This window comes from Accipiter gentilis, chromosome 17, assembly GCF_929443795.1.
Source record: "Accipiter gentilis chromosome 17, bAccGen1.1, whole genome shotgun sequence".
Classification (NCBI taxonomy): Eukaryota; Metazoa; Chordata; class Aves; order Accipitriformes; family Accipitridae; genus Astur; species Astur gentilis.
In genome coordinates this window covers 13002378-13017677 of record NC_064896.1, presented here as the reverse complement: position 1 = coordinate 13017677, position 15300 = coordinate 13002378, and the positions used below count along the sequence as shown (strand labels likewise).

At 36.5% G+C, this 15300-nt stretch overlaps 1 protein-coding gene across 2 annotated transcripts in view; it reads right to left on the bottom strand.

Moving 5' to 3' along the window:
* The window catches only part of KCNQ1 (potassium voltage-gated channel subfamily Q member 1), a 369743-nt gene that overhangs the window by 242976 nt on the left and 111467 nt on the right, over nucleotides 1–15300 (bottom strand). The window contains exons 9-12 of one of the 2 annotated variants that reach the window (XM_049821099.1): nucleotides 14940–15062; nucleotides 13791–13932; nucleotides 10019–10084; nucleotides 6567–6687 (exon numbers count right to left, since the gene is read on the bottom strand). In XM_049821099.1, the coding sequence (XP_049677056.1) occupies nucleotides 6567–6687; nucleotides 10019–10084; nucleotides 13791–13932; nucleotides 14940–15062 (452 nt within the window). The remainder of the gene's footprint in view (nucleotides 1–6566; nucleotides 6688–10018; nucleotides 10085–13790; nucleotides 13933–14939; nucleotides 15063–15300) is intronic. The other variant, XM_049821100.1, reaches the window with a different exon arrangement.

Here is a 15300-nt window from a genome sequence, read left to right as displayed (position 1 = left end):
AAGCCAGAAATAAAGTTCTTATAAAGTATAAAATACCCATTTGCCTTTCAACATTTGAGACAGGTTTGCTTATGTCCTGCTCTACTACAACCACCTATCTCTTGAGCTGCAGACAAGTGTGCAGCCCCCTAAAACTGGGACTACCTAGAAAACTGTTAATTTCTTAACTTAAATCAGAGGTGCTTTGAGTCCTTTTTGATGTCTGTACTGCATTGATCATTGCTTACTTAAGGGTTTAGCCGTATTCAGGACTGGGTTGCCACAGCTCTTTCCTCTCCCATGCAACATCCAACGAGAAACCAGAATGGGATGATGACACTGAAATCATTCAGTCTCTTGTTTACCACTGTTCTGGAGTTTCCTTCTGAAAAAGGAACTTTCCTGATTGCTTGTTAAACCAGCTTTAGGGACACTTCATGTCCTCAAGTGGCTCAAAACAACTGAATAGATGAGAAAAATCAGATTCCTGATACGTCCAGAGTTCTAGGGTTGATTTCTATGGACAAGTTTATGGTCAATGTATAATGAAAGCACAGGATCTAATGACACTTTTCCATACCAAAGTGAATAACTCAAAGAAACAGTCCTCCCCCTTTTTAGCAAATTATTAAATTAGCAGAGATTGTAAGCAGCATTCCTAAGGGAGTTTGACAACATACTGAAACATGCCAAATGAAAAAGGAATGCTGCCCAGCGTACAGCAAGTACTGAAGACTTTCCTGTTGCACGTTAAATAAATGACTGGAACAACAGCACATAACAGTAACCAGCAATGTTTGAACATTAAGCTCCGGTCTTAACTCAACCATGTTCTTACATACAGTTGCTGTCACTGCTATTCTTCTAACGTGCCCTGTCATTAATGATAAAACGGACCCCATACAAATCATGGTTTAAATATTGTTAGCAGTGTTTCAGAGAGAATTCTTGTGACAGCAGAAGTCAGCCGCTACATCTAGCCACTCAAGAGCGAAAAAGAAATATTTGCTCAGACTTCAGAGGGTCATTTTGGTATATAAGAGAAAGATAAAAGCAGGAATCTTATACAATATGAGCTAGCAAATCAAAGCAAATAGGGATTCCACTCCCTGATAATCCAACAGAAAAGAGACAGTTATAAAACACATTCAGCACTGTTTGTTCCAAGCAATGTGGTTATATCTTATGCCAACAGATTATATGATGGTAATTAAAACACTGAACACTTAATAAAAATCTTAAAGAAAAGAGAATATTATTTCCAAGAAAAGCCAGTGGTAACTGCAGCACCATGGACACTGCATTCGGTGTTTACCAGCAGACTTTATTTCGATTATTTCAATTATATTTCAAAGTGCTCAAAAGCATTCATTTCACTCATTCAGAATGATCCATCTGTTATAATTTCCTCTTAATCAGGAAATTATTAAAAAGCACTAAATTTGTTTGCTTAATTATTCCATCTGTCCTGCTGTTTAACAGATAAGTGTTTATTTTTAAACACACCTCCACCACTGGAGCCTCCCATTTACTCCTAATACAATGCCTAAAAGACTCTCTACCACAACTGAGATATTGACAGAGATAGTAGAGGAGACAAAGCTGATGTCACAACACAGTTTTTTCAGGATGGAAATATACTTAAAAACAGAAAGAAAGTGCTTTTTGTTTTTAATCTACTGCTTTATTTTAATGCAAGCCTACTGTATTAAATCTAAGATCACAGCAGTATGTCATTGCAAGAAAGCCTCCATTGAAAAAGTATTTTATATGTATACTGACAAAGCCAGTCCTTAACTAATGAAATGTATTTTCATCACCCCAATAAAGAGGTACATAAAACATGTGGGGAAGAGTCATTAAAACATCAAGAATTATTGTTATTTTGACAATATAGATAATAGCAGGATCACAAATGTGCAATGTTAGCAACTGCTTTCAGCAAGAAATACATTCCCTGAACTCAGCTGGGTCCACAGTAATTCTTTCAAAAAAAATTAGAAAGGTGTATAGGAAGTAATACCATACTCACAATTTAAAGATCAAGAATTTTGCCAACAATTTGCATAGTTAGACAGTATATCGGTTTATATAATCTTATGACAGCGAGTACTCCTTTGGTGCAATACTCAAGGTGACAGAACTAGGTATGAGTTGTTCAAGGGGTCTTCCCATTTTCTTTAAACTTTGTGAAAAAATTGAGCTACTTTTTATATATAAAGAGTTTAAATACAATATCCAGAGATGATCTCTGATTTGTGTTTCAATTTCTGCAGTAAATTTACAATACATTTAGTGATAGTATTTTGCTAAAAAGTTACTCTTATTAAGAAGCAGAAAGAAATACCAAACATTTACACATCAGGACTTATTAAACAAACCACTGTCTAATGAGCTGCTGAACCCCAAAGAATGGGGAACTGTAGAAATATCAGACATGAATTTATTTTTTATTCAGTAGCATTTCTGAAAGCTTCATGGAGAATGCAGAGCTCTTTTTAAACTTCTTTAAAGAGGTGAGAAACTTATATAAAGATATATTAGATTCAGAGTTCTTCATTATTTTCTTCTCTCCCTTTTTCAGCTCAATTCCACCCACTTCTCCCTCTCCCTCACATTTGTATGCTTAGGAGCTTGGTTAATTTCTTTTGCTACTTCAGCTAATGCCTAATGTAAAGTTAAAAAAGGTGTTGAAATTAAACAATACAAACACAGGGAAAGAACCTCTTGGTAGCTGAGGCTCAGCTACAAGTAGCCTCAATTTTCTGTTGCTTTAAAATGCAAACACAACAAAAGACCCAGTGAAGTGAAACAGGGAACAGGAGACAATACGGGAACGCACTGATTAGAGAGAAAGAAAACAGTGAGAAGTCCAGAGGTATCACTACAGTCTAGTTTCCTATTTCACTTTTACAACATAACAGACCACAACAATCATTAAACAAACCATTGAAGGGCCAAGCCTTATCTCAAACAACACACTGTGTACTGCATTCTTCAAACTGTTACAGTTCATTTTATAGGCGAGATCCATAATAGCTAATTACAAATTGCTCTGCTTGAATCTGCATCTTTTGCTTGTAAGACTTCGCACATAGAAGGGAAAGTGCAGTCACTCTTCCATGCGCTGCTATCTTATTTTATATTTCGGCATGCACCTGCTGCAAATCTGTTTTTTCTATGACATTTTAATCACTTTTGTGTTTGAACATCAGTTCTCAAAGTGCTTCTATTATTATTTTTGTTTCCTCAAAGTGGTAGTGACAAATGATTAACTGGTATAGTAATCTTTCCACATGAAGGATTTCCCATTTCTAATTCCACAGAAATAGGGCTACATTTAGTACAATGTTTGTTTCAAAACAGATTTAAAATACAGCCAGAAGTACATCCTGCAAGAAAACCCACACCTGCATTTTTATTATTAGACACAAAAGCAGTCCTATTAAATTCAGTGAGAATACGCACCTACATTTACAAAAAGAGAATAATTTTTACATAAACAAGCAAGGCACTGAAATTCAATTTAAAGGGTACTTTGGGCCTAGAAGCCTAAAGCCCTTTGTCATAAGGGCTGAAAGAGCATTTTCTTTCCATGACCTAATGGCAAGTGAGGAAACAAACTTAGTCTCATTCTTTTTTTAAGCCACAATGATGCCACGTGTTTGCCTGTCAGTAACACAGTAGGTACCCCACACTTAAGCCAGATTTACGCTACCTGTCAAAAGGAAATATTTTTCATACTGTCAACTAAAAGTCACTTTCCAGTTGCATGTCTCCAATTAACTGAGTAATATTTACACATGTATTTATGACTTTCAAAAATTAATGTTTATTCTAGAGTCACCTTTCTGTGGTTTATGGATAAGCAAATTCATCTATTGCAATAAATATATAATTGACCAGGAAATAGTTCTATGAATCCCAAATCCAAGCATCCCTAGATCAAGTGTTTTATATTATGCTGCCACTTCTGAAAACTGTCTTCATGCTTCTGTTCCTCTGATAGAGTATGAATTGCTTTTAAGATGTGAAACTAGAGATATTTGCACTTAATTTGACTTTTCCGTACTAATTTGTTTTCATAGCTGGTGCTTTTTTTCTTTTTTTTGTTAAGTACTTGGGTTTAGACTTGCATATGGTTGCTTATTTCCTTATCAACAAATCTGGAGCAATCATACTGTATATATGATGGCTGTATGGAAATAAAACGCTCCACAACTGGGGACATCAGAACAAGCTAATTAATCCTAGATTCTGTCAGGCACAGCATAACTTTCAAGTCTGAATTAAAAACACACAGAGACACAGATCTGAAATGACTAAACAATTTCATTATCCAGAAAAATAGTACGTGGCTTTCCACACAGAGATACATCTATTGCAAAAAATTCTAAATTCTAAATTTGATCCTTAATTCTATGCTCACATGGTCTAACATGCAGCAGGTCCTACTAACGTGTAACCAGCTCATAAATATTTGTTCCCTAGGACTTTGAAATGAAGAATGAAAAATAAGCATTTGTCTAAATAATTCATGGAAATTGACTGGTCTTCAGCATGCAACAACATGGGTACCCAGTGAAACACAGCACAGCAGCTTGCTTTTCAACTGCCTCAAATGCAAGCAGAATGCACAACCCCAATGTAAAACAAGCATTAGAATATTTTTCATTTAAAAATATTTGAGACTATCTGTTACCTGAATGCCAATACTCCAACTGACATTACAAAACACAGGGTTTTCACTAACTTTTTGCCAAACCCTTATATCTGTAGGCTGACCTGGCATTGTTTCAGGCCCGCATACAAAGTAAACCCATTTCTAAGTGAACAGTTCTCAGGCTCTACAACATTTGGGCACCTATACTTCAAAGAGACACAATTCAATTTGGAGCCTCAGCTACCAAAAATTTTATCCATTTTTGCATTTAATGCAATTTATCAAGTTTTGAATCTAAACCCAAAGGCTTAAAAGAAACAATGACTTCCATTTTCTTCTCTTCTAGCAGAGACTCAATTCAAACCATATATGGGGACACGTTTTGTACCATCCCATCACTCATGACCTAGAGCAATCTAGGGAGATTTCAAAAAAGTTACAACCAAAAATTAAGGAAATAAAAGAGAAATATATAAGTTACTAAAAGACTAGGGCGTTAATTTGGTAAGGTTCTTCGGTTGATATACATTACCTACATCCTAAGGTCTCCCACAAGTAGTTCACAGAAAAAAAATAATCTCAGCTGCTACACAAGTTGGACTTAAAAATGATAGAGCACCTTATTATTTGAAACACAATGAGAAATTACTAAATCATTCCCAAATCCAAACAGGATAATGAAAACTCCTAGCACCAAACCTTCTTTCTCTTGAAGAAAGCCTGCACTGTTGTGGTAAATTAAAGTTTAAAAAAGGCTATGCAAAGGAAACTTCTAGATCTGGTTTTGCTGCTCCGTTGTTCTTGTCGAAGGCTTGAGGAAATTTATGACTTCCTCCTCCTGCTTGTACCACTAAGAAATCTTCCAGAATACAAGTCTCCTAAATCCTCTGCCTACAAATACATGTACATTTAGGTGATTCAGCTGGAAACGCAAGTCCTTTTGTTTGGGGGCAGGGAAGACTCCCCCCAAACCCACTTTTTTTAAAAAAATGCCCTTCTACAGTGGCTATAAAAAGTACATTTGTGCTTCTCTAATATTTTTAGTGTATAGGAAGAAGGCCTGAAATGGCAGCAGGCATTTCTGCATGTTTTGTACCTCAGAAATACAAGTATGTCAAGAATTTTCATCTGTGGTTTCACTGCAGAAATCCTCAGATTTCTAGGAATAGGAGGGGGAAAAATTGTCTCATTCCTCTGCTAGAGGACATGCTGTCACACATCTGCTATGGTAAATAATAAGCATTTGTCAGGAGTTTGAATTAAACAATGACAGAAGATTATTTTTTTTAAAGGCATTTGAATAAAAATCTTTTACAATTCTCAATATTTTAGAATAATCTGATAACCTGAGGATAACATTTTAGTATAAAAGACATGTGGAAAATCTTCTTTTAAAAGGACAAAACCCAACAAAATAAAAAATACAGGCCTATTTCAGATCATTTTTATGTACCACAAAGCAGTAATAAAGATCAAAACAGATCTTTTCTTCCAATGCAGATCATCATTTGACTGTTAGAGAAGGTGCTGCTGAAATGGAAAGGCTGGTATTTCATATAAATAATATTTTTAAATTTGCACTTTACAGCTATTCCACTTGTATGGTGGAGTGAGTAATATAATTCTCAACAGGCAAGTACTCCCACACATTGTCTCCATGTGAAAATCTTGAGGCTCTCAACCACCAACTGCCCCAAGACATTAGCTAAAAACTAAAGCCTTGTGTCACAGCCAAGTGAACTTTTCTTTAGGTCAACATGAAGATTTACTGGCACTCAGAACAGTATACACCAGCTTCAAGGTAAAAAGAGTTTGACGCAAATATCTGAGATAGCCCTATCAGCTCCATATTTCAGCTCCTCCCACCTGAATTGGCTTCTCTTGTCTAAGTCAACTAATGCACAATTCAATAGCCTTGACTTACTGTGAGATGTGAGTTATTGGGGTCAACAGTGTCTCACCCTCCAGGTCAAGCTCATCAGCAAAGCTGTTGGTCCTGATGAAGGGTCCTGTGTTAACATCTAAAAACGTTGGGCTTCTTTTCACTGTGAGGAAACACGCAGATAACAGTTAAAGCAATAGCATTCGGCTTTTTCAAGAAAGGTCTACCACTCATTTGGATCTCTCAAATACTGTACATTTTAACAGAATATTGAAAACAGAAGATACTATTAAAAAATTGCATATACCACAGAGTTCATGAAAAGTAAAACTTTAACTCTTCTTCTACCCAAAGAATTTCAACTTCTGCTGAAGACTTAAAGCTAGGGTTGTTTGTTTTTTTTTTTTTTTTTTTTTTTTTTTTTGTTCATATGCCTTATACACTAGAATGTAGGGTATCTATATCACAGGCAGCTTCATGCATTATAAAACTTATTGTACAATACTCAGCCATACCATGGACCACCGCTCTACAACAACAGCGTATGAGTGCAATGCAGTGACAAGATCAATTTCTTTTTATATCATCTCTACTTCATGTTTTAGTTTATAATACCAGCTTCTGGGGTGTAACTACTGTGACTAAGATCAAGAGACCAGGCCTAGATCAACAAAGGAGCCTAGGGATTTTCACGGTGAGCAGTCATCTCCTGCCACACGCTGTCTGAGCCAGCCTACTGGCTCCCAATCCCTCTCACACCTAGGCACAAGGATGCCTCATCTTTGAGCCCAGGCACGAGGCAGGTGGCAAGATGTTCAGTTCATCCAAGATGAAGTCCTTAGTGAGAAGGCCATTTCACAAAACTTCAGATATTGAACGTTTTCAGTGGCAAAGTTACTTGTATACCAACTTTCATGCACCAAAGAAATTAGGCAGAGTATTACACATTTCATTTTTAAACTCAGGCTCCTAAATTCTGCCAGACTCTAAAATGAAGAGCCCTAACTGCTTTCTCCAGCATGGTCCTAACATTTGGTAGAGAAGCCACAAAATTTGCATATAAATAAATCCACTATTGTATTTATACATGATTGTAATTTAATTTTATAGAGAATAAAAACCACCAGTAAAATTCTGTAGAAATCATAGGTAGATTCTGACACCTCCGTAGAAATCTTTATCTGTGTAACTGGCTGGATCATTCAATGAAATAATTATAATGTTGTAATTTATGAAGTCCCGACTGTATTAAATAAAATACTTTATAATATAACAGTAAATAATGCCCTGCCAAAATGCAACATGAAAGCTAAAGGAATACGACAGAAATAGCTAACTTAAATGTAGCTGAATTTAATGAGAATGGAAGTGGGGATATCAGGAAACAATTTTTTAAAAAAATGCAACCATTTTACTCAAGTAAGTAGATCACTTCATATGGCGGAAATGTATTTGAACTTTTACAAATAATCAGAAGAAAAAATCAGGCACATGGCCATTCAAAATTACAATGGGAAAGACCGCTCTCCAGAAATTATAATAGGAGAGAAAGACCTCTGAAATCAGTAAAAAAAAAAAAAAAAAAAAAGAGACAGACAAATGCTAGGAGATAAAATTATTAAAAGCAGGAGCCACTTGCAGCACTTAAAAATGAAAATTCTACAGTAAGTTTTAGCTAATGCTAACTTCCTATTTTCCTATTTTTGGTTTTATTGTCATATTATTTAATCACTTTGCTGTAGCCATCATCCAACATAGTGGCTGTAAAACAAGCAAAATAATTCCAGATTCACAGATGGAGTAAAATGTCTTTAAAACAGATTCCTTTTGGCTTTCATTAAATTAATTTTCACTGCTTTCATTTCTACATGATACAAATGAAACTTTCCCAGTTTCTAGGAAAGGACTCACAGCCTTTTTAGTTTTCCTGATGACAAGTGATAAAACTGCTGAACCTAAAACCATCTGGAGTGTTTGCTGAACACTCACCAAACTGTGCTTATGAGAGACACAATACACACAGTAAACAAGTGTATTTGCAGAAATTGCTATTCTTGGATCATTCACAGTTACTGCTTTTTAGTTTCAGGGGAGGGGAGAGAAGGAGTGGCACAATGAAAAAGGAACAAGAAGTCAAGACTGTACCACAGCCTCTTTGAAAGTGCCATTATCTGAGAACACAGAGCTGAAGACCTGCTTAATATGAGGCAAACATGGTACCTCCATCCCTCTTTTTATTCTAAAATTTTCTAAGTAGATCATAACCAAGAATCAGTCTGTTCTGGTGCCCGATGCAGCTTTCTGCTCTTTATGCTCTTTTTCTTAAATGTATGTTGCTGCTTCCAACATGAAGGAGGAACCACTCCAAAACACTACCATGCAACCTGCTTGCACAGAGAGAGGAGGGACCAAGAAAAGAACATGGCCTTAATGAGAGCTTCCCTGCCACAAAGTGCCTTGAAACAAGGCTCAAGTAGAGCACCAGGGAGCATAAGCTGTCTCAGCACTTTTTTTATTTATAAAAATAAATTCATAGCCATTTGACTTTGGAGGAGCCTTTCTCACAAAGGAGTGTTATAAAAAAGTACGTTAAAAAAAGACACTAAATTTCTAAATAAGTAAGCTAAAGGAAAGAAAGGAAGCTTTAGAAACTCATTTTCAATGGATAATAATGAGTGAAAAGAAACAGGCAACAGGTGTAGCAAGGGATATTTACTATAATTCGGGGTCCCCAAGCTTTATTTTCTCTATTTTTGATGGGTAGCAGCAGCAACTATGGTAACAGCCATGACTATCCAACAGATAATGCTGAGCCAAGTACTACTTTGAAATGGCAGAAAATACACTCCCCACAATATGAGAGCCCCTGCTTTAAAACAGAAACTCTGAACTTTCTGGAAACATTCCAGGTCAGGCTGGACAGGGCTCTGAACAACCCGATCAAGTTGAAGATGTTCTTGCTCATTGCAGGAGGGGTGGACTAAATGACTTTTAAAGGTCCCTTCCAACCCAAACCATTCTATGATTCTATGAACTTTCAATCAAGGATTATAAACACAATAACAAGAAATTACTGATCGGTTTTCTATATAACCAACACAACAATTTTATATACAGTATGACATGTATGCAGATACTTTTCTGGTAGTGGGGTATTTAGCTAGTAAGACAGAAAATATTTTGCAGTTTCTCTGTTGCAAGCACAGACAAAAAATTTAAAACACTTTAAAGCACTTTTCATGGAAAATCTGAGTTTTAATTAATGCATTTAGAAAATAAGTCTGTTCTGCAAAAAAATTCTTTTTTTCATTTAACCACTTGCAATTTACAACCTGAACAACTTTCCAAACTCAAAATTCTACTGACATGCCTACGCTTTCTTTAAAAACCAGCACTATAATTTTCTATGCCACGGCAGGCAACTCCAGACAGAGCATTGCAAAGATTTAGTAGTTAACAAAGGTGATGGAGCAATGAAATATTATGAGCTTTACCTGGAGAGGAAGGAGCACTGGAAGACTGCTGGTCTGCAGAAAAGGATGGCCAGGAGCGCTGACAATCTGAGTCAGAGTAAAGATGCACATAAAATAAGGAGAGATGGGGGGGGGTAGAAAAAAGCTCCAGATAGGCAGCTGAGGAGATGAAGGCATACCTAAAATATAGTATGTTGTACATGATATCTTTAAAAGCAAAAGAAAAAATACTGTGGAAAAGACTTTGTATGAAACTCTTGAAGTGTGCATTACATGTTAGCAGAACATTAAATCACCACTAGGGGATGCATCGTTGTCCCTTCGAACCCATTCTTCACGACAGTGTCACCTGCTGCAAGATATTCCTCCCTACATGCCAGTCCCATTTTGAGGAAAGTGATCTATACGTTTGCCCCTTCCTTCCTGACTTTAGGGTTTCCTCAAGTGTTTCCCTTTCCAAAGTGTACAACCTCATACAGGTCAGACCCCTCTTGCTCTGGTTCGTACTGTTCACGTTGTAGCTAGCTCCCAGTCAGATTTCCATGCTGTCAGGTGGACAGACAAGTACTGCCACCCGTGTTTGAAGCTGCCTGGCACATCCCATAAAAAGCATTTGAAGCTGCTCACTTCAACCATTTAAGCCAAGTGTCTGCCTCAAGCTGAATTTCTTGGGGAAAATTTTCAGGCAAGCAAGAGGAGTCAATGATGAGAAAGAGACTCAGCAAAACATAACGTTTATGCTATGTTTAGTTCTTTTTAATAGTGTCATCCTTTTAATAACTATTTCATTAAGAAGTACCTGTGGGACAGAGTGGTATTCTTCAGAATTGTTGCCTTACTTTCATGCAAAGAGAAAAACTCTTAAAATATAAAGGTAGTGGTGTTAAAAAAAATCTGAAAAAAAGCCTCATTTTGCAAGTGTTCTGTCAGTGCTATGCATGCTCCAGCCACGGCTCTTGGGTCTTTGCTGAACTGATGATGCCAGGAGAAAGGAGGAGGGGAGAAAAGGAGGTGGAAATCTCTGGTTGCACAAGTGTACTGGCAGGGAAGCCAGATGGGGGACCCAGGAGTGTGAAGACTTGAATATAAATAGGCAGCCCAAAGACAGAAACAAAATTTACTGAATATGAGAAAGCAGCATATGGATATGTGACTAGAGGCTTTCTGAGGATTAAATCAAAGCTGAATGAGCATCCATTTTCTTGTACTTCCTAATTTCTTGTTTCTGAGCTTTTGACTTGGCAGCTTCAGTTTTCTGCGTAGGTAATCTTACTCACAGCAAGTACAAAAACACTCTCTCCTCTTTATTTCTTCGAGTCAGTGTGAGAACAGTGTTAGGCGACCTCTCAGGTTCACTGAGCTCACGCTGCCTGGCTAGGAAATAGAAACCGAACCTACGGTGGCTGGCAAAGCTCCTCTGATATTTCCCCAAAATGAAGGAATTTCTTGTTCATGTGAAATGGGTGACTTCATGGCTCTTGCTGCTTTTCTGAGCTTGTTCTACCATGCTCACCCCCAACAGAGATGCACCGCTTGGAATACAGGAGAAAAGTGGAAACTGGAAAACGGGCAAATCAAGGATTGGTCAGGGGGAGTCAAGGAGATTCAGTTTGTTTTCTGCTTTTTTACCACCTTAATTGCACCTGTGCTCCATGTGGGTTCAGAGGAGAAACTGAACCTTTTATTTTCAGACAATTTAATCCAAGCCTGAGCATCCTTGCATTCAATCACTGAAAAGAAGCCTCTATTTTCTTTAGTGGCTGTAGAGCAGACAACTTGCAGGTGGCTTACAGCACTCTCACTAAATCACAGAGTTTTTTTGCCCAGACCTAGCTCTAATCCTAGACTCTATGGGGAACACTCAATTGTTAAGAAAGTGCCTAAGCAAGCACATTAGAGACATCACAGGACTACATGGCTGCTTAAGTGATCACAGAATCCAGACAAACAGTAAAATAAATTTTTTAATTTATGGGTCCCCATCTGTTCACAAATATCTACAGAGCATTTTTACAGGAACAGATGTGTGTACTTCAGAATGCACAATATTGGAGGTCAAATCTGGAAGTTTTTCTTCCATCCCAATCTATTTGTTTAGAAATTAATTCTCAGCTATATGCTCAGATAACTTAACTACTGGATGAATCATACCTTATTTATATGACATTATCTTTTTCTATTGGTTATATATACACGAGCAATTTTTCTCAATAATAAAAAAAACAGAGATCATCTACTTAAATGAGTGCTCTCTTTTCTCTTTGTAAAGAAACCCTTGGTGCAATTGTGATTACAAGTGTGAGAATATACATTTTTGTCTGTTTTGATCTCCTTTGCTGCAAAACATTTCTTAGATACTATACGGCACTAGACACACATGAAAAGCACTGCAAACGCTACATGGTCATAAGCTGGCATGCCATAGATAGAATTATTTTCCTCAACTTACCAAGCAATTTTAACATTCCTGTTTGTCCTGTATACTTGTAACAGTTTAGAGAGAGCAGAACACAGATAAAAAAGAAAAAAGATAAGTGTCAGAAGAAATTAAAGAAAATCCTTTTATTGAAAGCTATAGAGCTGATTTTTGAAGTTGCAGCAGTAGGCTGCCTGCAAATCACATTGTCCTTTAATCAGCTTAGAAACTTAATGATGAAAGGTGGGACTTTACAAATCTAAGCATTTGTACAGTTCATTCACTGGATTGTTTTGAAGGTATCTGTAGTCAAAGACTGAGACACAGACTAAACTTAGTACTTGTCCACCTTTTGACAGCTATGTCATTTCTACAACCAGATGCAATTTTCAATCATTCCTTAATAGAGGCCAAGAAAAAGTGGAAAAGCATGCATGTTACAGAACAAGACAAGACAGAAGCATATCAAAAAAGTACACAGAAGATGAGACTTTCTGCTTGAATTGAACTCTGCCTGGTGCCAGCCCACATTTCTATCTTATTTTAAAGATCATTAAATTTAATCAGCTCAGCCAAATTTATGAGGAGAAAAAAACATAAGTACTTAAGGTATCCATAATCAATAAAACACACCTTAAAAATTAAACCTCATTCTTGCTGCCAAAAATTTGAGCAATACACATTAAAAGCTTCTAATAAAAGTACATTTGTAAAAAAGCCACACCGTAAATTCAGAGTTATTTTGGAAGTTCATTACAGCTAAAGCAACTATAACTAAGCTATTAATTATAAGGTGACTATCAGAGTCCTTCTTTTTCCTCATACTGTACCATTTTGTACAGTGACAGTTAATACAGATGGATCTACATTTATCTTAAGTACTTCTGGTTTCAAAATTTCATTCACAGCCTACGCCACTGAGCAGATGACAAGAAGGAGCACATGATAGTTTCATGTATCAGACTATGATCAGTGCAGCCAAGATGTGTCAATCCTTTTTGGTTGAAGTACAAGCACAATAGTAACACATCTTGGGTAAATTTCATGTGGAAAAGCTGACAGCTAATCCCTGTAGTTTCAATTAATTGCAGAATTGGGCAATGTATGCACCAGCCTTAGAGACAGTAGCTCTTCTGGCAGGCAGAAATGACAAATAATCTCAGTTTGTCTGCAGTGAAGCATGCTCATTAAAGAAATGGTTGAATCTCATCCAGACAAGCCAGCAAACAAAGTCAAAAAGCAAAGTATTCTTGCTTTAGAATGACAAGAGCTTGTTCTGTCCTCATCCTCTCTCCTACAGATACTAAAGAGGACCTGTGTGTAAATCACTAATAGAAGCCACTACAGCTACTGCCATTTTATAATGGAATTTCTTACCAGAATTTTCATAAGCTTCAAAACTGAAATCAGGTTTCCTGTCCTCCGTCACGTGGTCGTAAGTGATGTGTGGAACAGTTAACATTCTATCTGGAGAAGAAGGCCCATTGTCCTTGTCTAACTTAAATTTCTTCTTTTTAACCTAAAACCACACGTACGTTAAATTACTCAAAGTCACAGTTAGTTACATTTTCAGTAGTATCTTCAATAATAATGCAGTCCCCAATGAGCTATAACCAGTCAAAACAGTGCCTAATCAATTACGTTTTCATGATGCTACACAGTGCATTTCTAAGTAAGATTGACCCCCATCTTGCCAAAACTCGCTAATCACTAGAATTCTGCACATTGTCATTAGCAAATCCCTTGCCTGCAGTAAAAACATCTGCTAGCTCTGTGACAGTTTATATAAATCAAACTACTCTAGAATATCTTCACCATTTTATGGATGCAATACATCATACCTTCAGCAAAAAGCAAATGGATATATTGCTACTGAACTCAGATGAACCTGGGATACTAGGGATGCTTTTGCACAACATCCTCTCCTTCCAGCTTGGGAGTCCTCTGTAATACTCTTACAACAGAGAGGATGAAGTATTACATAATCTAAACATTCTGACAAAGGGGTTTTGTTGCTGTTTTTAAAATAAAAAAAAATTCTTAACTTATGGAGTCAGTTGATATGAAAATACTACCATATGTAGGCACAAGATGTCTTCACCATAGAGGCTTAGAAAGCCACGAAATCATAGCTAAGAGAAGCAGTAGTTTTGTTGTTTGTTTTTTTTAAAAAAGAAACAATTAAAAGTTACTGGTTTGGAAATAGTAATTTTCTTTTTTTTCCTTTGCTTATAGTTTTCCAAACAACAGTAAGTTACTGACTGATGTGCCTGAGTTAAGTCATTATTGCTCTTTTCCAAGCCCATAGATCCATTAAAAAAGTTAAGATTGGGAACTGAAGCAAATTAAGTTATGGTTTAAAAAATTTGTATACTGAAAATCTAAAAACTGAAATGAAAATAAATACTTTGAAACCAAGTAATAATCTGTAAAACAAACACAACAAATAGCCTCTAGAGAGTAAACAAATTCAATCTAATTTAACAAATTTAAATTACTATAATAGGAAATGTTAGTTACTGGTACCATCACTGATTTCTTCGGTTTTGGACTGGGTGACAGCAAATGATAATTTCTGGCAGGTTTTCGGATGTATATTTTCCATGTAGAAGAGTCTGGATTTTCTGCTGCATAGCATCTCCATGCAGTCTAGAAAAAATGTTTTAAGCAACAGAACAATTTAAGCAATCGGATTTGTAGCTATCTGTACTAAAAAGTAACTTCCAAGTAGCATGTTAGTCATTCTTTATTTAATAGTATTCTTGAATTTCCCTACTGGAAACATAAACTCAGCATGGTTTAGAATCCGTATTTAGTAAACAGAAACCACATAGTTTGAACTGGGCAAACCAGAAAGGAAGATCAGTCTTTTCAAGTGCAACTTCTG